General features: G+C 38.9%; 3 protein-coding genes across 3 annotated transcripts; all 3 read left to right on the top strand.

The window, feature by feature from the left end:
• Nucleotides 1-6,250: 6,250 nt before the first annotated feature.
• LOC123471323 (dolichyl pyrophosphate Man9GlcNAc2 alpha-1,3-glucosyltransferase-like) lies at nt 6,251-7,393 on the top strand. Its single transcript, XM_045172562.1, has 4 exons — nt 6,251-6,313; nt 6,400-6,560; nt 6,620-7,186; nt 7,257-7,393. The coding sequence occupies exons 1-4, from the start codon at nt 6,251-6,253 to the stop codon at nt 7,300-7,302; spliced, it is 837 nt and encodes a 278-aa protein (XP_045028497.1). The 3' UTR covers nt 7,303-7,393.
• Nucleotides 7,394-12,431: 5,038 nt separating this feature from the next.
• On the top strand, nt 12,432-14,067 carry LOC116935921 (dolichyl pyrophosphate Man9GlcNAc2 alpha-1,3-glucosyltransferase). Its single transcript, XM_045172543.1, has 4 exons — nt 12,432-12,452; nt 12,517-12,667; nt 12,751-12,913; nt 12,973-14,067. Exons 1-4 carry the CDS (start codon nt 12,432-12,434, stop codon nt 13,718-13,720), a joined length of 1,083 nt encoding a protein of 360 aa, XP_045028478.1. The 3' UTR covers nt 13,721-14,067.
• Nucleotides 14,068-18,782: 4,715 nt separating this feature from the next.
• On the top strand, nt 18,783-20,873 carry LOC123471299 (dolichyl pyrophosphate Man9GlcNAc2 alpha-1,3-glucosyltransferase-like). The gene is made up of 4 exons (XM_045172499.1): nt 18,783-18,803; nt 18,868-19,018; nt 19,091-19,265; nt 19,325-20,873. Exons 1-4 carry the CDS (start codon nt 18,783-18,785, stop codon nt 20,070-20,072), a joined length of 1,095 nt encoding a protein of 364 aa, XP_045028434.1. The 3' UTR covers nt 20,073-20,873.
• The last annotated feature ends 642 nt before the right edge of the window (nt 20,874-21,515 follow it).

The following is a 21,515-nucleotide window of genomic DNA, read 5'->3' as shown; positions in this document are numbered from 1 at the left end:
CTCATAGTCCGATCCGTTCGAATAAAGAAGCTGAGAGTTTACTTCTCCAAAGACGATTTCAAAAGATACAACACATAAAATGATTAAGAATCTCATGGTGGAAGCTGCACAAATCCTAAGCACCGAATCTTTTTGTCTTCGTGACTGGTTCGCTATTACACCAGCCGATCCAGTTTCAGTTAAATTTATGTTGATCTCGTTGTCGAGTTATCTAAAGAAACCTAAACACATGACCACATATTGTGTTATCTTGTTTGCTAGACATAGCTGTCACCTATAAATTATTAAATACTTAATTAGATGAGTCGAGTCACGAGGTGAGGTTTTAAAAAAATATGTCCACAGCAATAAAAAACGAATTTAACTTGGGCAGTAGCCGTTATAAAACGCAAATTTTTGGCGTTATAGTATTTTTTTTTTTTATGTTTTGTGAATTTAAGCTAGAAAACATGTTGTAGTAAGTGGCTAGGATGCTAATTCCAGATTTAAATCCCTTGAAAATTTCGTGGCTGTATCACACGGTAAACATTCCGGCTACGTAGCAAGGATCACGTAGCCTATGTTTGTTGTCGTAATATTATAAGCCGATAAAAGGCTCAATCAGGCCATTTTCGTCCCCATACATAATGTTAAGTATTTACAAGTGCAGAGAAACAAATATTATGGTTAGGTGTTGCTTGTTGTGTCTGTGTATATATACTTTTGGAATTATTCCGTAGCTAGTTTGCTTCGTAACAGAGACTTTCGAAATTGATTGTCCGCCTGACCTGCACCATTCGTATCCAACGCTCCACAATGCAGGGACAGATTTTTTAATGTTTTTTTTAATGTTTTTTATTTTTTATTTTTTTTATGTTGCTTTTGTTTTTTTTTTTTTTTGTTAATTTATGATAGGTCGTAAACTAAGACCACCAGGCTTTAAATTTTTCTTGACACTTAAAGTGTCTTAGAAGACGTTCAAAAATATTGAGACTAATCACGGTTGAGCGCCGCCGGGAACTATCACCTAGGCCATGCCCGTGCCTGAAAGAAAAAGTCAGGACGTTGATTCGAACGGATTCGAATGCAACGAGCACTAAGTACGGTCACATTATTGGAGGAATGACCGTGTGCTTGGTTCGTGATTTGGAGTCACAAGTGATAGCTGCAAGCTGATATCACTCGAACCACTGTACCAACCCGACTAAGCGAATACTTACCTACCATACTTACCATACGAAACTTGCTTCATCAAGTCTTTTATACTGTCTCATAGATGATCCAAAAAGGCTACAGCTCATTATGGCGTCAGTTTAGCTTTAATGCTAAATTTCGCAAACACGGTGAACTAGATTGACAATAATAAAAAATGAACTTTATTCGTAACTTGCTGTGTTACTTATTATTAAGAATCTCAATTATGTTAAACAAATTTTGACACGCAAAAAATGCTACAAGAGAAACGGAAACGGTTGCACTCACGGATAGTGACTGGAACGTGTATACCAATCCCGCCATAAGACCTAGAAGTTACTCTTCGGTTGCCACCAGGTGGCATATGAGTAGCATATTTCTATGAAATCTTTTGATGGCTGTCGTTCGGTTCGTTACATTGGTGATTGGATGGAATGGAAGTGAAAATGACTAGCTGGTTGGTTACTGCAGTCAGTATGTCGTATTATGTACGTCATATTCGCAGGAGTACAGTACACATGTTTCATAGTGCAAGGGATTCGATTTTTTTTTTTTTCTCTTTTTCTGTTGTTATTACGCCACACGAAGAATTTCAGATTCTAGTGCGAAAAATCTAAATTCCAGTTTTTACCTTAAGCTGAAATAAGACGCTGAATGTCGTGTGGATAATGTGATATTGATATAGAGGCGAAAGAATGATGTACATGTGATGCTATTATAGGGAAGTGACAAAGGATTTTTCATCGTTTCAAGTTTTGGAAAAGTAAACTGTTGTGTTTACTTGAGTTAAATTTAATGAAATGTAACGATAGTTAGCAATATGGTACGATGTCTTTGGTAGAGGAAATCTTTGAAATAAAATATACACTGGAAAACTTTTTGGTGAAAGAGAACATCAGAAACAATATAATAATCATGAGGGTCAAAGAATGATAACTACAACACAAATCATCCTGCATGATATCTAACAATGATTTGGTTAAAGTATTTCCTATCCAATTTTCTGTCGGATGTCTTTGATCGATAATTTGTAGGATAATACAGCTATGGCTGGAATAATTATAAAAATTTTGACTACAGGAAAAGTTGAAGGAAGCTTTTCAGCGCAAACCATTTCATCAGTTACCAGTCGTGTTAAAAATGGTGTCAACTTCGCGCACCAATTGACGTTGGGGGTTTATTGCACCCATACAGAGGCATTTTATACCTCAGCAACCGCCTTACCATCTTTATTTTTTAATTCCCCTCGTCTTATCTATCAATGTTTATTTCATTCCTTAGACATCTTCGTGAAAGTCACGCCCAGTAACGCCCAATCATAAAGCAACAATCCTAAAAATAGCCGGAACAGCCAATTTGGATTACATGGTGATTGGCCTACCGACTAGTTGAACGAAAACTTAATTTTTGGAAGAAATAAAAATAAATAAATAATGAAGAATTGCCGGCTGTGCTTGTTTGGCATACTTTTTAGCTCCACCTATCTAGCTCGAACTTGACCGACCACCGTCCGTTACGTCTTTCTATGTCACCATGAAGTGGTCAAGCGCCCGGCAATGGGAACGAATGAACATCGAACATCCCATATCTTATACAGTAGTTTATCCCTTTTCTCCAGTCTTTCGTTAACTTATAGCAAAGTTCAATTTTTTCGCTAGACCAACCACAGCGTGCACTCCTCAGTTATTATGTGCTTGATCTACTCATTTATACTGTGTTATTATGGGGAGGAATCGCGTTTGTGTTGTACAGATGCCAGGCCCACAAATGTTTAATTATAAAGAACAACGGCCAATAATTCGAAAAGTAAACAGTGAACATCATTTGAATTGCTATTTCCTAACAAAAAACTACTGCGTGTCTCGCGTCAGTAGCTTCCGGTATTACGCTGGTGATGGGTAACCTATCTAAATGGGTAGACCGAGAGCACAGCAATGACAGCTCAGTTTTGAAAGTATTTATCATTTTTTTCTCTAGTTTTCAGCTGTGCGACTTAGAACTCCCACATTGGTTACATGTGTCATTATTTGACAAGGTTTAGTAGAACGGAATAATTTTCCAACATTTTTGTGATCAAATACGATCGTCATTGCCTGATCATTGCAATTGTATCATGATTTTTCACGTAAAAATTTGCACGTGAGTTCTCTGAGAGTATAGCCTGTACAATTTCCGTACACCTATTATTTGGGCTCCATTCGGATACATGCTTGATTAGGCAAACATCGGAGCGCCGAGGACGTTAAAATGAAGTGCAACGCCCACGGCATTGGCATTGTATAGTTGAGCATGGATGATGAATTGAAGTGGATGAATCCACTTATCCTTCCCGTTTGTAATTGAATATCAAAGCGGAGCCGAATTTTTTTCAGTTTGCATTTCCACCGCTAATGGCTATTTCCTAGTTTGAACCTGAAATTTCTATTTGAAGGAAATGCTCAAATATGCGGACTATAGATGTTAAAGATTTAGCTTGCCAGTTTGGATTTTAGTTATTGAGAAAATCGAAAAAAAGGTTGCGCTAAGCACTTGACTGACATGCTAGTATCCTCCAGAACTGTCAGGGTGTTGGCCCGGATCATATTGCTGTACTATATGATCCCCATCGTAACATCAGCTGATAGCTCTTACCTCTCTATTCAGTCTTGCATAGGAATGGTCGGCCAGTCCCATACCAACGCTTGACATTTCGAGTTGTAATTGCTTACAGACTCCTGGTTACTAGCAATCCCACATTGGGAGGGTGCCACCATACCCAGTCATTTCAAGTGCCGCTACATTTAGAAATGCACGAAACCATTATATACTGTGAATCGGATCAGCAAACAGCGTTGATAACGCAAGCGTGCATTTTTCGTCGTAAAAATAGCTTTCATTTAAATTCTGTGAAACTTTTAAACAATTTCATAAATGAACAATATTGGGAAAATAGGGACGAATAACATTAAACGTTTTTATAAAACAAATAAAATGAATTAAGCAATTTAAATTTCTAATTATTATCTAGCACTCACGAATTTGGGTGTGGCATCACGCATCAACATCGTTAATGATATGCAAGATTCTTCCATATCACCTTGCGGCCGATATTGGCATTAAAGAATTCATCCATCAGCTAGATATTATTCCAGTTTCGAGGGGAAAAAAGTTAAAGCCAATCTAGGATCGTCATTACTTAATTCTGGCATCTATACAGTTAATCCCGCAATTCCGATCTTAACATCGCGTCTAGTCATTAAAGTACATATTCACTTTTTTCCTTCAAACTGTTGAAAATTGAAGTAAAGGCAGGTGCACAAGAGCTGCCGAACAGACTCAAATGGGAGCCATATAGTATATGAACCCGTTCGGGAAGGTCTTACCTCTCTATTCAGTCTTGGTTGGAGCTTAAACAGTTCGGAAACTGAAACGGACACAATTACTTCCAACTACTTCAAAAAAATAACACTAATGGAGTATTGGCTACCTTCCCATTAGGAAACTCCCTTTCTTCCCAATCTCATCTTGAAACTTCTTTTCTCGGCGCGAAAGTTGCAATCTATACACAAGTGAGTGGTCAGTAATCAAGTGTAGAATGTAGTCATGGCACGTTATGCTGGACTCGTTTTATTTAAAACAATCAAATCTGGTACGTTTCAAATGTTTTGAAGACGGATTTGCCGACGGAGCTGACCTTGAGTAATAGTGTCAATATCGGCCGCACGGCTATCGATGCCATGTAAACTCAACTTGCATGCTCATAAGCAAAGTCGTTTTATAACTTAACATTCAAACATATCATCTTTGTTTCTTTACAGATAAAGAAAGATAAAGTTAAAGAATAAAGTTCACTGTTTCGTTTGCAAATTTGTTAATATAATTATAAAACTATACCATTATCCTACCGGCTGGCATGGCAGCCGCAGGATACGTGGTACTCTCGTGGTGCTCTCGTCGTACAGGTGTGGGTCCGCCGTTCACATCTCACGAGACCGTCACGGTTCCCAATGAGTGGAGTTTTCCTCTGGTGCGTCCTATGCTACGCTTTAGTGAAGTTCCACTACCTCTGACTACGCTATTACGGAGCCCTGCAACCGGCATTCGGCCTGTCGTAATGGCTAGCATTCACGTAGTGGGACATTGCACGTCACATGCATATCGGAAATACAAATTCATGTAGATAAGTAGTGTAAGTGAAGTGAAGTGTTATTTTCTTTTTTTGATCAGATAACGGAAATAATCAGATTGAGGACGTCGAAGAGATACTCCCTTTCTCTCAATTCCTTTTTCTTTGTTTTTGTTTTTTTTTCTCCTCTCTTAATGTTCCCTTTGTTCTTTGGCACAAAATGTTTTGTTTAAATAGGACTCATCCGACAGCTTTTTATCCACCACTTAGCCTTGGCGCTCTTATTCACACATAACAACATATCAACTGTAACCTTAACTCATGAAAGGGTTAATCGAAAATCCCGCTTATAATTTGGCTTGAGCGGATAAACAGCGCATTGAATTTGAGAATAGCTACCCTAACCGGAACGCTCACAGAGGAAGACCAATTGAACTTGTTACTTGCTATCTTTGAAGACACGCAACTTTGCTTTACCATTCAGTAAATGGAAAACCTAAATCACGGTGAATCACCATTGTTAAACCAGTAATGAACGCACGCCACTAAAGTAATCTAAACTCTATTTTCCAGAAAAAATTTCGAAGCTGGCAGAGACGATCAATTCCAATGTATTTTGATTTAGACTTAGAGCAGTTAGAAGACATCTTGAGCTGTTCAAAACAACGAGTTAAAGTTGTTCAAAAACAAATTTAAATTTAAATAAAAACGAAAAAGAGCCCTTCAGGTACCTTGCAAACGCATGTAGTTGACAATTTTCGAATATCGATATTTATCGATGAATTACTATTCAGTAAATATGATAATTTATCGTCAACCTGTGAGTCGTTTACACGTTTAGTTTCATTTCTAACTGACAGATGGTACCAATTTCTTAACCACAGACCTGTGGAGTTGTGGAAGAAAGGGGAAAGGCTTTGACAAGTGAGGGCGTCAGTTTCACAGCGGAAGTTGTATACAATCGTGTATCCAATGGCATCTTTTACAGAGAACTTGCGAACAAAACAACAGTCCACGTTGAACGCCGTGCATTGCGTAAGGTTTTTTTTTTTTCGTTGAGTTATTTAGTTTTAGTGATTTTTGCCATAGTAGTCATAGCGTAGTAAGGATTCACTATATAGGTCCCTTACAAGTTAGAAGTGATTGCTTTGACTAGAATCATCATTAAACTGGGTGTCTCAGTTTTCCCATATTCTGGCAAAAATCAACCTCCAAAATTTGGAGATTATGAAGCTCAAAGACATTGGATGGAAATTACGGTTAACTTACCCATACAGGATTGGTAGGTTTGATGTCGAGATAGGTTGGCTGATATTATTCATAGGATATCCAGCTCATCAGGTATAGAAATACAACAGACACTAATTTATTGTACTGGGGACCGGATTACCCTCCTCTCACAGCATATCAAAGCTACCTAACTGGATTGGTGGCTAAGAAAATCAACCAAGACTATGTTAAACTCCATGTGTCCCGGGGATTTGAAAACTTTGACCACCAACATTTCATGAGGATGTCCGTCCTTGTGTCTGATTGTCTTTTCTTTGTCAGTGCACTTTATTTTTACATTAGAAGCTTGAAGATGAGTAATAAGTACAAATGGGTTTTCTTTGCTTTGTACTCACACCCTGGACTTACCCTTATAGATTATGGTCATTTTCAGTACAATTGTGTTTCGTTGGGGTTGACCTTGTGGGCAATCATTTTTGTTTCTCAGGGAAAGAATGTGTTAGCAGCAATTGCCTTTTCAGCTGCCTTAAACTTTAAGCAGATGGAGTTGTATCATGCAATACCTATCTTCTTCTATTTGCTGGCTTCCTGTCAACCTAAAGGTTCCTCACTTCCCTCCCAACTAAAGAATTTGGTCCAGATTGGCGCTGCCACAGTGGCGACCTTTGCAATCATTTGGTATCCATTTCTTCAAATTCATGATGGGCTTTTACAGCAAGTCATCGTCAGAATCTTTATTCCTTTTCAGCGTGGAATCTTTGAAGACTATGTCGCCAATTTTTGGTGCACACTAAATGTTGTGATCAAAATCAAAAGACTATTAAACCCAACCTCAATCGCCTCGGGAACTATCACCTAGGTCATGCCCGTGCCTGAAAGAAAAAGTCAAGACGTTGATTCGAACGGATTCGAATGCAACGAGCACTAAGTACGGTCACATTATTGGAGGAATGACCGTGTGCTTGGTTCGTGATTTGGAGTCACAAGTGATAGCTGCAAGCTGATATCACTCGAACCACTGTACCAACCCGACTAAGCGAATACTTACCTACCATACTTACCATACGAAACTTGCTTCATCAAGTCTTTTATACTGTCTCATAGATGATCCAAAAAGGCTACAGCTCATTATGGCGTCAGTTTAGCTTTAATGCTAAATTTCGCAAACACGGTGAACTAGATTGACAATAATAAAAAATGAACTTTATTCGTAACTTGTTGTGTTACTTATTATTAAGAATCTCAATTATGCTAAACAAATTTTGACACGCAAAAAATGCTACAAGAGAAACGGAAACGGTTGCACTCACGGATAGTGACTGGAACGTGTATACCAATCCCGCCATAAGACCTAGAAGTTACTCTTCGGTTGCCACCAGGTGGCATATGAGTAGCATATTTCTATGAAATCTTTTGATGGCTGTCGTTCGGTTCGTTACATTGGTGATTGGATGGAAGTGAAAATGACTAGCTGGTTGGTTACTGCAGTCAGTATGTCGTATTATGTACGTCATATTCGCAGGAGTACAGTACACATGTTTCATAGTGCAAGGGATTCGGTTTTTTTTTTTTTTTCTCTTTTTCTGTTGTTATTACGCCACACGAAGAATTTCAGATTCTAGTGCGAAAGATCTAAATTCCAGTTTTTTCTTAAGCTGAAATAAGACGCTGAATGTCGTGTGGATAATGTGATATTGATATTATAGAGGCGAAAGGATGATGTACATGTGATGCTATTATAGGGAAGTGATAAAGGATTTTTCATCGTTTCAAGTTTTGGAAAAGTAAACTGTTGTGTTTACTTGAGTTAAATTTAATGAAATGTAACGATAGTTAGCAATATGGTACGATGTCTTTGGTAGAGGAAATCTTTGAAATAAAATATACACAGGAAAACTTTTTGGTGAAAGAGAACATCAGAAACAATATAATAATCATGAGGGTCAAAGAATGACAACTACAACACAAATCATCCTGCATGATATCTAACAATGATTTGGTTAAAGTATTTCCTATCCAATTTTCTGTCGGGTGTCTTTGATCGATAATTTGTAGGATAATACAGCTATGGCTGGAATAATTGTAAAAATTTTGACTACATGAAAAGTTGACGGAAGCTTTTCAGCGCAAACCATTTCATCAGTTACCAGTCGTGTTAAAAATGGTGTCAACTTCACGCACCAATTGACGTTGGGGGTTTATTGCACCCATACAGAGGCATTTTATACCTCAACAACCGCCTTACCATCTTTATTTTTTAATTCCCCTCGTCTTATCTATCAATGTTTATTTCATTCCTTAGACATCTTCGTGAAAGTCACGCCCAGTAACGCCCAATCATAAAGCAACAACCCTAAAAATAACCGGAACAGCCAATTTGGATTACATGGTGATTGGCCTACCGACTAGTTGAACGAAAACTTAATTTTTGGAAGAAATAAAAATAAATAAATAATGAAGAATTGCCGGCTGTGCTTGTTTGGCATACTTTTTAGCTCCACCTATCTAGCTCGAACTTGACCGACCACCGTCCGTTACGTCTTTCCATGTCACCATGAAGTGGTCAACCGCCCGGCAATGGGAATGAAAGAACATCGAACATCCCATATCTTATACAGTAGTTTATCCCTTTTCTCCAGTCTTTCGTTAACTTATAGCAAAGTTCAATTTTTTCGCTGGACCAACCACAGCGGGCACTCCTCAGTTATTATGTGCTTGATCTACTCATTTATACTGTGTTATTATGGGGAGGAATCGCGTTTGTGTTGTACAGATGCCAGGCCCACAAATGTTTAATTATAAAGAACAACGGCCAATAATTCGAAAAGTAAACAGTGAACATCATTTGAATTGCTATTTCCTAACGAAAAACTACTGCGTGTCTCGCGTCAGTAGCTTCCGGTATTACGCTGGTGATGAGTAACCTATCTAAATAGGTAGACCGAGAGCACAGCAATGACAGCTCAGTTTTGAAAGTATTTATCATTTTTTTCTCTAGTTTTCAACTGTGCGACTTAGAACTCCCACATTGGTTACATGTGTCATTAGTTGACAAGGTTTAGTATAACGGAATAATTTTCCAACATTTTTGTGATCAAATACGATCGTCATTGCCTGATCATTGCAATTGTATCATGATTTTTCACGTAAAAATTTGCACGTGAGTTCTCTGAGAGTATAGCCTGTACAATTTCCGTACACCTATTATTTGGGCTCCATTCGGATACATGCTTGATTAGGCAAACATCGGAGCGCCGAGGACGTTAAAATGAAGTGCAACGCCCACGGCATTGGCATTGTATAGTTGAGCATGGATGATGAATTGAAGTGGATGAATCCACTTATCCTTCCCGTTTGTAATTGAATATCAAAGCGGAGCCGCAGTTTTTTCAGTTTGCATTTCCACCGCTAATGGCTATTTCCTAGTTTGAACCTGAAATTTCTATTTGAAGGAAATGCTCAAATATGCGGACTATAGATGTTAAAGATTTAGCTTGCCAGTTTGGATTTTAGTTATTGAGAAAATCGAAAAAAAGGTTGCGCTAAGCACTTGACTGAAATGCTAGTATCCTCCAGAACTGTCAGGGTGTTGGCCCGGATCATATTGCTGTACTATATGATCCCCATCGTAACATCAGCTGATAGCTCTTACCTCTCTATTCAGTCTTGCATAGGAATGGTCGGCCAGTCCCATACCAACGCTTGACATTTCGAGTTGTAATTGCTTACAGACTCCTGGTTACTAGCAATCCCACATTGGGAGGGTGCCACCATACCCAGTCTTTTCAAGTGCCGCTACATTTAGAAATGCACGTAACCTTTATATACTGTGAATCGGATCACCAAACAGCGTTGATAACGCAAGCGTGCATTTTTCGTCGTAAAAATAGCTTTCATTTAAATTCTGTGAAACTTTTACACAATTTCATAAATGAACAATATTGGGAAAATAGGGACGAATAACATTAAACGTTTTTATAAAACAAATAAAATGAATTAAGCAATTTAAATTTCTAATTATTATCTAGCACTCACGAATTTGGGTGTGGCATCACGCATCAACATCGTTAATGATATGCAAGATTCTTCCATATCACCTTGCGGCCGATATTGGCATTAAAGAGTTCATCCATCAGCTAGATATTATTCCAGTTTCGAGGGGAAAAAGTTAAAGCCAATCTAGGATCGTCATTACTTAATTCTGGCATCTATACAGTTAATCCCGCAATTCCGATCTTAACATCGCGTCTAGTCATTAAAGTACATATTCACTTTTTTCCTTCAAACTGTTGAAAATTGAAGTAAAGGCAGGTGCACAAGAGCTGCCGAACAGACTCAAATGGGAGCCATATAGTATATGAACCCGTTCGGGAAGGTCTTACCTCTCTATTCAGTCTTGGTTGGAGCTTAAACAGTTCGGAAACTGAAACGGACACAATTACTTCCAACTACTTCAAAAAAATAACACTAATGGAGTATTGGCTACCTTCCCATTAGGAAACTCCCTTTCTTCCCAATCTCATCTTGAAACTTCTTTTCTCGGCGCGAAAGTTGCAATCTATACACAAGTGAGTGGTCAGTAATCAAGTGTAGAATGTAGTCATGGCACGTTATGCTGGATTCGTTTTATTTAAAACAATCAAATCTGGTACGTTTCAAATGTTTTGAAGACGGATTTGCCGACGGAGCTGACCTTGAGTAATAGTGTCAATATCGGCCGCACGGCTATCGATGCCATGTAAACTCAACTTGCATGCTCATAAGCAAAGTCGTTTTATAACTTAACATTCAAACATATCATCTTTGTTTCTTTACAGATAAAGAAAGATAAAGTTAAAGAATAAAGTTCACTGTTTCGTTTGCAAATTTGTTAATATAATTATAAAACTATACCATTATCCTACCGGCTGGCATGGCAGCCGCAGGATACGTGGTACTCTCGTGGTGCTCTCGTCGTACAGGTGTGGGTCCGCCGTTCACATCTCACGAGACCGTCACGGTTCCCAATGAGTGGAGTTTTCCTCTGGTGCGTCCTATGCTACGCTTTAGTGAAGTTCCACTACCTCTGACTACGCTATTACGGAGCCCTGCAACCGGCATTCGGCCTGTCGTAATGGCTAGCATTCACGTAGTGGGACATTGCACGTCACATGCATATCGGAAATACAAATTCATGTAGATAAGTAGTGTAAGTGAAGTGAAGTGTTATTTTCTTTTTTGATCAGATAACGGAAATAATCAGATTGAGGACGTCGAAGAGATACTCCCTTTCTCTCAATTCCTTTTTCTTTGTTTTTGTTTTTTTTCTCCTCTCTTAATGTTCCCTTTGTTCTTTGGCACAAAATGTTTTGTTTAAATAGGACTCATCCGACAGCTTTTTATCCACCACTTAGCCTTGGCGCTCTTATTCACACATAACAACATATCAACTGTAACCTTAACTCATGAAAGGGTTAATCGAAAATCCCGCTTATAATTTGGCTTGAGCGGATAAACAGCGCATTGAATTTGAGAATAGCTACCCTAACCGGAACGCTCACAGAGGAAGACCAATTGAACTTGTTACTTGCTATCTTTGAAGACACGCAACTTTGCTTTACCATTCAGTAAATGGAAAACCTAAATCACGGTGAATCACCATTGTTAAACCAGTAATGAACGCACGCCACTAAAGTAATCTAAACTCTATTTTCCAGAAAAAAATTTCGAAGCTGGCAGAGACGATCAATTCCAATGTATTTTGATTTTGACTTAGAGCAGTTAGAAGACATCTTGAGCTGTTGAAAACAACGAGTTAAAGTTGTTCAAAAACAAATTTAAATTTAAATAAAAACGAAAAAGAGCCCTTCAGGTACCTTGCAAACGCATGTAGTTGACAATTTTCGAATATCGATATTTATCGATGAATTACTATTCAGTAAATATGATAATTTATCGTCAACCTGTGAGTCGTTTACACGTTTAGTTTCATTTCTAACTGACAGATGGTACCAATTTCTTAACCACAGACCTGTGGAGTTGTGGAAGAAAGGGGAAAGGCTTTGACAAGTGAGGGCGTCAGTTTCACAGCGGAAGTTGTATACAATCGTGTATCCAATGGCAACTTTTACAGAGAACTTGCGAACAAAACTACAGTCCACGTTGAACGCCGTGCATTGCGTAAGGTTTTTTTTTTTCGTTGAGTTATTTAGTTTTAGTGATTTTTGCCATAGTAGTCATAGCGTAGTAAGGATTCACTATAGAGGTCCCTTACAAGTTAGAAGTGATTGCTTTGACTAGAATCATCATTAAACTGGGTGTCTCAGTTTTCCCATATTCTGGCAAAAATCAACCTCCAAAATTTGGAGATTATGAAGCTCAAAGACATTGGATGGAAATTACGGTTAACTTACCCATACAGGATTGGTAGGTTTGATGTCGAGATAGGTTGGCTGATATTATTCATAGGATATCCAGCTCATCAGGTATAGAAATACAACAGACACTAATTTATTGTACTGGGGACTGGATTACCCTCCTCTCACAGCATATCAAAGCTACCTAACTGGATTGGTGGCTAAGAAAATCAACCAAGACTATGTTAAACTCCATGTGTCGTGGGGATTTGAAAACTTTGACAACCAACATTTCATGAGGATGTCCGTCCTTGTGTCTGATTGTCTTTTCTTTGTCAGTGCACTTTATTTTTACATTAGAAGCTTGAAGATGAGTAATAAGTACAAATGGGTTTTCTTTGCTTTGTACTCACACCCTGGACTTACCCTTATAGATTATGGTCATTTTCAGTACAATTGTGTTTCGTTGGGGTTGACCTTGTGGGCAATCATTTTTGTTTCTCAGGGAAAGAATGTGTTAGCAGCAATTGCCTTTTCAGCTGCCTTAAACTTTAAGCAGATGGAGTTGTATCATGCAATACCTATCTTCTTCTATTTGCTGGCTTCCTGTCAACCTAAAGGTTCCTCACTTCCCTCCCAACTAAAGAATTTGGTCCAGATTGGCGCTGCCACAGTGGCGACCTTTGCAATCATTTGGTATCCATTTCTTCAAATTCATGATGGGCTTTTACAGCAAGTCATCGTCAGAATCTTTATTCCTTTTCAGCGTGGAATCTTTGAAGACTATGTCGCCAATTTTTGGTGCACACTAAATGTTGTGATCAAAATCAAAAGACTATTAAACCCAACCTCAATCGCCTCGGGAACTATCACCTAGGTCATCTCCGTGCCTGAAAGAAAAGTCAGGACGTTGATTCGAACGGATTCGAATGCAACGAGCACTAAGTACGGTCACATTATTGGAGGAATGACCGTGTGCTTGGTTCGTGATTTGGAGTCACAAGTGATAGCTGCAAGCTGATATCACTCGAACCACTGTACCAACCCGACTAAGCGAATACTTACCTACCATACTTACCATACGAAACTTGCTTCATCAAGTCTTTTATACTGTCTCATAGATGATCCAAAAAGGCTACAGCTCATTATGGCGTCAGTTTAGCTTTAATGCTAAATTTCGCAAACACGGTGAACTAGATTGACAATAATAAAAAATGAACTTTATTCGTAACTTGTTGTGTTACTTATTATTAAGAATCTCAATTATGCTAAACAAATTTTGACACGCAAAAAATGCTACAAGAGAAACGGAAATGGTTGCACTCACGGATCGTGACTGGAACGTGTATACCAATCCCGCCATAAGACCTAGAAGTTACTGTTTGGTTGCCACCAGGTGGCATATGAGTAGCATATTTCTATGAAATCTTTTGATGGCTGTCGTTCGGTTCGTTACATTGGTGATTGGATGGAAGTGAAAATGACTAGCTGGTTGGTTACTGCAGTCAGTATGTCGTATTATGTACGTCATATTCGCAGGAGTACAGTACACATGTTTCATAGTGCAAGGGATTCGGTTTTTTTTTTTTTTCTCTTTTTCTGTTGTTATTACGCCACACGAAGAATTTCAGATTCTAGTGCGAAAGATCTAAATTCCAGTTTTTTCTTAAGCTGAAATAAGACGCTGAATGTCGTGTGGATAATGTGATATTGATATTATAGAGGCGAAAGGATGATGTACATGTGATGCTATTATAGGGAAGTGATAAAGGATTTTTCATCGTTTCAAGTTTTGGAAAAGTAAACTGTTGTGTTTACTTGAGTTAAATTTAATGAAATGTAACGATAGTTAGCAATATGGTACGATGTCTTTGGTAGAGGAAATCTTTGAAATAAAATATACACTGGAAAACTTTTTGGTGAAAGAGAACATCAGAAACAATATAATAATCATGAGGGTCAAAGAATGACAACTACAACACAAATCATCCTGCATGATATCTAACAATGATTTGGTTAAAGTATTTCCTATCCAATTTTCTGTCGGGTGTCTTTGATCGATAATTTGTAGGATAATACAGCTATGGCTGGAATAATTGTAAAAATTTTGACTACATGAAAAGTTGACGGAAGCTTTTCAGCGCAAACCATTTCATCAGTTACCAGTCGTGTTAAAAATGGTGTCAACTTCACGCACCAATTGACGTTGGGGGTTTATTGCACCCATACAGAGGCATTTTATACCTCAACAACCGCCTTACCATCTTTATTTTTTAATTCCCCTCGTCTTATCTATCAATGTTTATTTCATTCCTTAGACATCTTCGTGAAAGTCACGCCCAGTAACGCCCAATCATAAAGCAACAATCCTAAAAAATAACCGGAACAGCCAATTTGGATTACATGGTGATTGGCCTACCGACTAGTTGAACGAAAACTTAATTTTTGGAAGAAATAAAAATAAATAAATAATGAAGAATTGCCGGCTGTGCTTGTTTGGCATACTTTTTAGCTCCACCTATCTAGCTCGAACTTGACCGACCACCGTCCGTTACGTCTTTCCATGTCACCATGAAGTGGTCAACCGCCCGGCAATGGGAACGAAAGAACATCGAACATCCCATATCTTATACAGTAGTTTATCCCTTTTCTCCAGTCTTTCGTTAACTTATAGCAAAGTTCAATTTTTTCGCTGGACCAACCACAGCGTGCACTCCTCAGTTATTATGTGCTTGATCTACTCATTTATACTGTGTTATTATGGGGAGGAATCGCGTTTGTGTTGTACAGATGCCAGGCCCACAAATGTTTAATTATAAAGAACAACGGCCAATAATTCGAAAAGTAAACAGTGAACATCATTTGAATTGCTATTTCCTAACGAAAAACTACTGCGTGTCTCGCGTCAGTAGCTTCCGGTATTACGCTGGTGATGAGTAACCTATCTAAATAGGTAGACCGAGAGCACAGCAATGACAGCTCAGTTTTGAAAGTATTTATCATTTTTTTCTCTAGTTTTCAACTGTGCGACTTAGAACTCCCACATTGGTTACATGTGTCATTAGTTGACAAGGTTTAGTATAACGGAATAATTTTCCAACATTTTTGTGATCAAATACGATCGTCATTGCCTAATCATTGCAATTGTATCATGATTTTTCACGTAAAAATTTGCACGTGAGTTCTCTGAGAGTATAGCCTGTACAATTTCCGTACACCTATTATTTGGGCTCCATTCGGATACATGCTTGATTAGGCAAACATCGGAGCGCCGAGGACGTTAAAATGAAGTGCAACGCCCACGGCATTGGCATTGTATAGTTGAGCATGGATGATGAATTGAAGTGGATGAATCCACTTATCCTTCCCGTTTGTAATTGAATATCAAAGCGGAGCCGCAGTTTTTTCAGTTTGCATTTCCACCGCTAATGGCTATTTCCTAGTTTGAACCTGAAATTTCTATTTGAAGGAAATGCTCAAATATGCGGACTATAGATGTTAAAGATTTAGCATGCCAGTTTGGATTTTAGTTATTGAGAAAATCGAAAAAAAGGTTGCGCTAAGCACTTGACTGAAATGCTAGTATCCTCCAGAACTGTCAGGGTGTTGGCCCGGATCATATTGCTGTACTATATGATCCCCATCGTAACATCAACTGATAGCTCTTACCTCTCTATTCAGTCTTGCATAGGAATGGTCGGCCAGTCCCATACCAACGCTTGACATTTCGAGTTGTAATTGCTTACAGACTCCTGGTTACTAGCAATCCCACATTGGGAGGGTGCCACCATACCCAGTCTTTTCAAGTGCCGCTACATTTAGAAATGCACGTAACCATTATATACTGTGAATCGGATCACCAAACAGCGTTGATAACGCAAGCGTGCATTTTTCGTCGTAAAAATAGCTTTCATTTAAATTCTGTGAAACTTTTACACAATTTCATAAATGAACAATATTGGGAAAATAGGGACGAATAACATTAAACGTTTTTATAAAACAAATAAAATGAATTAAGCAATTTAAATTTCTAATTATTATCTAGCACTCACGAATTTGGGTGTGGCATCACGCATCAACATCGTTAATGATATGCAAGATTCTTCCATATCACCTTGCGGCCGATATTGGCATTAAAGAGTTCATCCATCAGCTAGATATTATTCCAGTTTCGAGGGGAAAAAGTTAAAGCCAATCTAGGATCGTCATTACTTAATTCTGGCATCTATACAGTTAATCCCGCAATTCCGATCTTAACATCGCGTCTAGTCATTAAAGTACATATTCACTTTTTTCCTTCAAACTGTTGAAAATTGAAGTAAAGGCAGGTGCACAAGAGCTGCCGAACAGACTCAAATGGGAGCCATATAGTATATGAACCCGTTCGGGAAGGTCTTACCTCTCTATTCAGTCTTGGTTGGAGCTTAAACAGTTCGGAAACTGAAACGGACACAATTACTTCCAACTACTTCAAAAAAATAACACTAATGGAGTATTGGCTACCTTCCCATTAGGAAACTCCCTTTCTTCCCAATCTCATCTTGAAACTTCTTTTCTCGGCGCGAAAGTTGCAATCTATACACAAGTGAGTGGTCAGTAATCAAGTGTAGAATGTAGTCATGGCACGTTATGCTGGATTCGTTTTATTTAAAACAATCAAATCTGGTACGTTTCAAATGTTTTGAAGACGGATTTGCCGACGGAGCTGACCTTGAGTAATAGTGTCAATATCGGCCGCACGGCTATCGATGCCATGTAAACTCAACTTGCATGCTCATAAGCAAAGTCGTTTTATAACTTAACATTCAAACATATCATCTTTGTTTCTTTACAGATAAAGAAAGATAAAGTTAAAGAATAAAGTTCACTGTTTCGTTTGCAAATTTGTTAATATAATTATAAAACTATACCATTATCCTACCGGCTGGCATGGCAGCCGCAGGATACGTGGTACTCTCGTGGTGCTCTCGTCGTACAGGTGTGGGTCCGCCGTTCACATCTCACGAGACCGTCACGGTTCCCAATGAGTGGAGTTTTCCTCTGGTGCGTCCTATGCTACGCTTTAGTGAAGTTCCACTACCTCTGACTACGCTATTACGGAGCCCTGCAACCGGCATTCGGCCTGTCGTAATGGCTAGCATTCACGTAGTGGGACATTGCACGTCACATGCATATCGGAAATACAAATTCATGTAGATAAGTAGTGTAAGTGAAGTGAAGTGTTATTTTCTTTTTTGATCAGATAACGGAAATAATCAGATTGAGGACGTCGAAGAGATACTCCCTTTCTCTCAATTCCTTTTTCTTTGTTTTTGTTTTTTTTCTCCTCTCTTAATGTTCCCTTTGTTCTTTGGCACAAAATGTTTTGTTTAAATAGGACTCATCCGACAGCTTTTTATCCACCACTTAGCCTTGGCGCTCTTATTCACACATAACAACATATCAACTGTAACCTTAACTCATGAAAGGGTTAATCGAAAATCCCGCTTATAATTTGGCTTGAGCGGATAAACAGCGCATTGAATTTGAGAATAGCTACCCTAACCGGAACGCTCACAGAGGAAGACCAATTGAACTTGTTACTTGCTATCTTTGAAGACACGCAACTTTGCTTTACCATTCAGTAAATGGAAAACCTAAATCACGGTGAATCACCATTGTTAAACCAGTAATGAACGCACGCCACTAAAGTAATCTAAACTCTATTTTCCAGAAAAAATTTCGAAGCTGGCAGAGACGATCAATTCCAATGTATTTTGATTTTGACTTAGAGCAGTTAGAAGACATCTTGAGCTGTTGAAAACAACGAGTTAAAGTTGTTCAAAAACAAATTTAAATTTAAATAAAAACGAAAAAGAGCCCTTCAGGTACCTTGCAAACGCATGTAGTTGACAATTTTCGAATATCGATATTTATCGATGAATTACTATTCAGTAAATATGATAATTTATCGTCAACCTGTGAGTCGTTTACACGTTTAGTTTCATTTCTAACTGACAGATGGTACCAATTTCTTAACCACAGACCTGTGGAGTTGTGGAAGAAAGGGGAAAGGCTTTGACAAGTGAGGGCGTCAGTTTCACAGCGGAAGTTGTATACAATCGTGTATCCAATGGCAACTTTTACAGAGAACTTGCGAACAAAACTACAGTCCACGTTGAACGCCGTGCATTGCGTAAGGTTTTTTTTTTTTCGTTGAGTTATTTAGTTTTAGTGATTTTTGCCATAGTAGTCATAGCGTAGTAAGGATTCACTATAGAGGTCCCTTACAAGTTAGAAGTGATTGCTTTGACTAGAATCATCATTAAACTGGGTGTCTCAGTTTTCCCATATTCTGGCAAAAATCAACCTCCAAAATTTGGAGATTATGAAGCTCAAAGACATTGGATGGAAGTTACGGTTAACTTACCCATACAGGATTGGTAGGTTTGATGTCGAGATAGGTTGGCTGATATTATTCATAGGATATCCAGCTCATCAGGTATAGAAATACAACAGACACTAATTTATTGTACTGGGGACTGGATTACCCTCCTCTCACAGCATATCAAAGCTACCTAACTGGATTGGTGGCTAAGAAAATCAACCAAGACTATGTTAAACTCCATGTGTCGTGGGGATTTGAAAACTTTGACAACCAACATTTCATGAGGATGTCCGTCCTTGTGTCTGATTGTCTTTTCTTTGTCAGTGCACTTTATTTTTACATTAGAAGCTTGAAGATGAGTAATAAGTACAAATGGGTTTTCTTTGCTTTGTACTCACACCCTGGACTTACCCTTATAGATTATGGTCATTTTCAGTACAATTGTGTTTCGTTGGGGTTGACCTTGTGGGCAATCATTTTTGTTTCTCAGGGAAAGAATGTGTTAGCAGCAATTGCCTTTTCAGCTGCCTTAAACTTTAAGCAGATGGAGTTGTATCATGCAATACCTATCTTCTTCTATTTGCTGGCTTCCTGTCAACCTAAAGGTTCCTCACTTCCCTCCCAACTAAAGAATTTGGTCCAGATTGGCGCTGCCACAGTGGCGACCTTTGCAATCATTTGGTATCCATTTCTTCAAATTCATGATGGGCTTTTACAGCAAGTCATCGTCAGAATCTTTATTCCTTTTCAGCGTGGAATCTTTGAAGACTATGTCGCCAATTTTTGGTGCACACTAAATGTTGTGATCAAAATCAAAAGACTATTAAACCCAACCTCAATCGCCTTGGGAACTATCACCTAGGTCATGCCCGTGCCTGAAAGAAAAAGTCAGGACGTTGATTCGAACGGATTCGAATGCAACGAGCACTAAGTACGGTCACATTATTGGAGGAATGACCGTGTGCTTGGTTCGTGATTTGGAGTCACAAGTGATAGCTGCAAGCTGATATCACTCGAACCACTGTACCAACCCGACTAAGCGAATACTTACCTACCATACTTACCATACGAAACTTGCTTCATCAAGTCTTTTATACTGTCTCATAGATGATCCAAAAAGGCTACAGCTCATTATGGCGTCAGTTTAGCTTTAATGCTAAATTTCGCAAACACGGTGAACTAGATTGACAATAATAAAAAATGAACTTTATTCGTAACTTGCTGTGTTACTTATTATTAAGAATCTCAATTATGCTAAACAAATTTTGACATGCAAAAAATGCTACAAGAGAAACGGAAACGGTTGCACTCACGGATCGTGACTGGAACGTGTATACCAATCCCGCCATAAGACCTAGAAGTTACTCTTCGGTTGCCACCAGGTGGCATATGAGTAGTGTTACCGAGTTGCCATGGCAACTCGGCCGGGCTTCGCGCGCGCCTTTAATTACCCCCCCTTTTTTTCATCTATTGTTTCTCTAATTCGCGCATCTCGTTTCCTTTGTTTTTGCGTAAGCGATCGGATGACGTTTATTAACGAGGCAGTCACGTTTTTGCAACGGTAGCGTATGGTCGCCATTTTTTGTCACCTCATTTATTTTTATTTCGCCTGCGTCTTAAAGTTTAATACAAGTTCTTGCGCCCTGCCCGTTCGGTTTTGATCGTTGTTTCGCATCCCTTTTCGAACGATCGTTATCTTACGGTTAGTTTACAACATTTTTGGTGCCGAAACCCGGGAAGATTCGACCCTGGTAACTTTAACGCAACATTCGTTTTTCGACATTCATTCTCGCTATTCGTTTTTCGCCATTCGTTCTCGTCATTGGGTATTCGTCGTTCATTTTCGTCACTGGATATTTCTTTTGTGCCTTTGTCTCTTTACATCCCAACGCTGAATCAACCGCCAGCCCAGGAGGGGTAACGGTCAGAGTTCCCGGATTTTGAGCAAAAGCTTTCTTTACGTGCCAGTGATTAAGTGGTTCTCCAAGCCTTTCTTTTTTCATTCCGAGCATCGTGTCCACTCTCTTGAATTCATCATGGCTACTCAAGATGAGCTTCGTGATGCTGATTTGATCGTTGCCGCTCCTGATGCTGTTATTCGAGGCCTTTCGCCGACTCGTTCGTTCGCCTCGGATTCGACAAGTCGTCTCGATCCTGCAACCTTGATCAGCAAACGTTCCCATCATCGAAGAAATTTCACCCGCAACGTGAATAAAGTCAAGACGGTGATTCACGAGACAGGTCCTTCCATCTACTCAAACGATCTCATCACGAAGGCCAACGATCATTATGAGCAATGTATGTA

This window comes from Daphnia magna, linkage group LG1 (genome assembly GCF_020631705.1).
Source record: "Daphnia magna isolate NIES linkage group LG1, ASM2063170v1.1, whole genome shotgun sequence".
Classification (NCBI taxonomy): Eukaryota; Metazoa; Arthropoda; class Branchiopoda; order Diplostraca; family Daphniidae; genus Daphnia; species Daphnia magna.
This window is presented reverse-complemented; position numbering and strand designations above follow the sequence as displayed.

Coding starts and splice junctions, on each gene's coding strand:
- LOC123471299 (XM_045172499.1), top strand. CDS start 18,783: ATGATAATTTATCGTCAACCT. Junction 18,804..18,867: donor TGATAATTTATCGTCAACCT/GTGAGTCGTTTA, acceptor TCTTAACCACAG/ACCTGTGGAGTTGTGGAAGA. Junction 19,266..19,324: donor AACTTACCCATACAGGATTG/GTAGGTTTGATG, acceptor CCAGCTCATCAG/GTATAGAAATACAACAGACA.
- LOC116935921 (XM_045172543.1), top strand. CDS start 12,432: ATGATAATTTATCGTCAACCT. Junction 12,453..12,516: donor TGATAATTTATCGTCAACCT/GTGAGTCGTTTA, acceptor TCTTAACCACAG/ACCTGTGGAGTTGTGGAAGA. Junction 12,914..12,972: donor AACTTACCCATACAGGATTG/GTAGGTTTGATG, acceptor CCAGCTCATCAG/GTATAGAAATACAACAGACA.
- LOC123471323 (XM_045172562.1), top strand. CDS start 6,251: ATGGCATCTTTTACAGAGAACTTGCGAACAAAACAACAGTCCACGTTG. Junction 6,314..6,399: donor CGTTGAACGCCGTGCATTGC/GTAAGGTTTTTT, acceptor TTCACTATATAG/GTCCCTTACAAGTTAGAAGT. Junction 7,187..7,256: donor GCGACCTTTGCAATCATTTG/GTATCCATTTCT, acceptor ATTCCTTTTCAG/CGTGGAATCTTTGAAGACTA.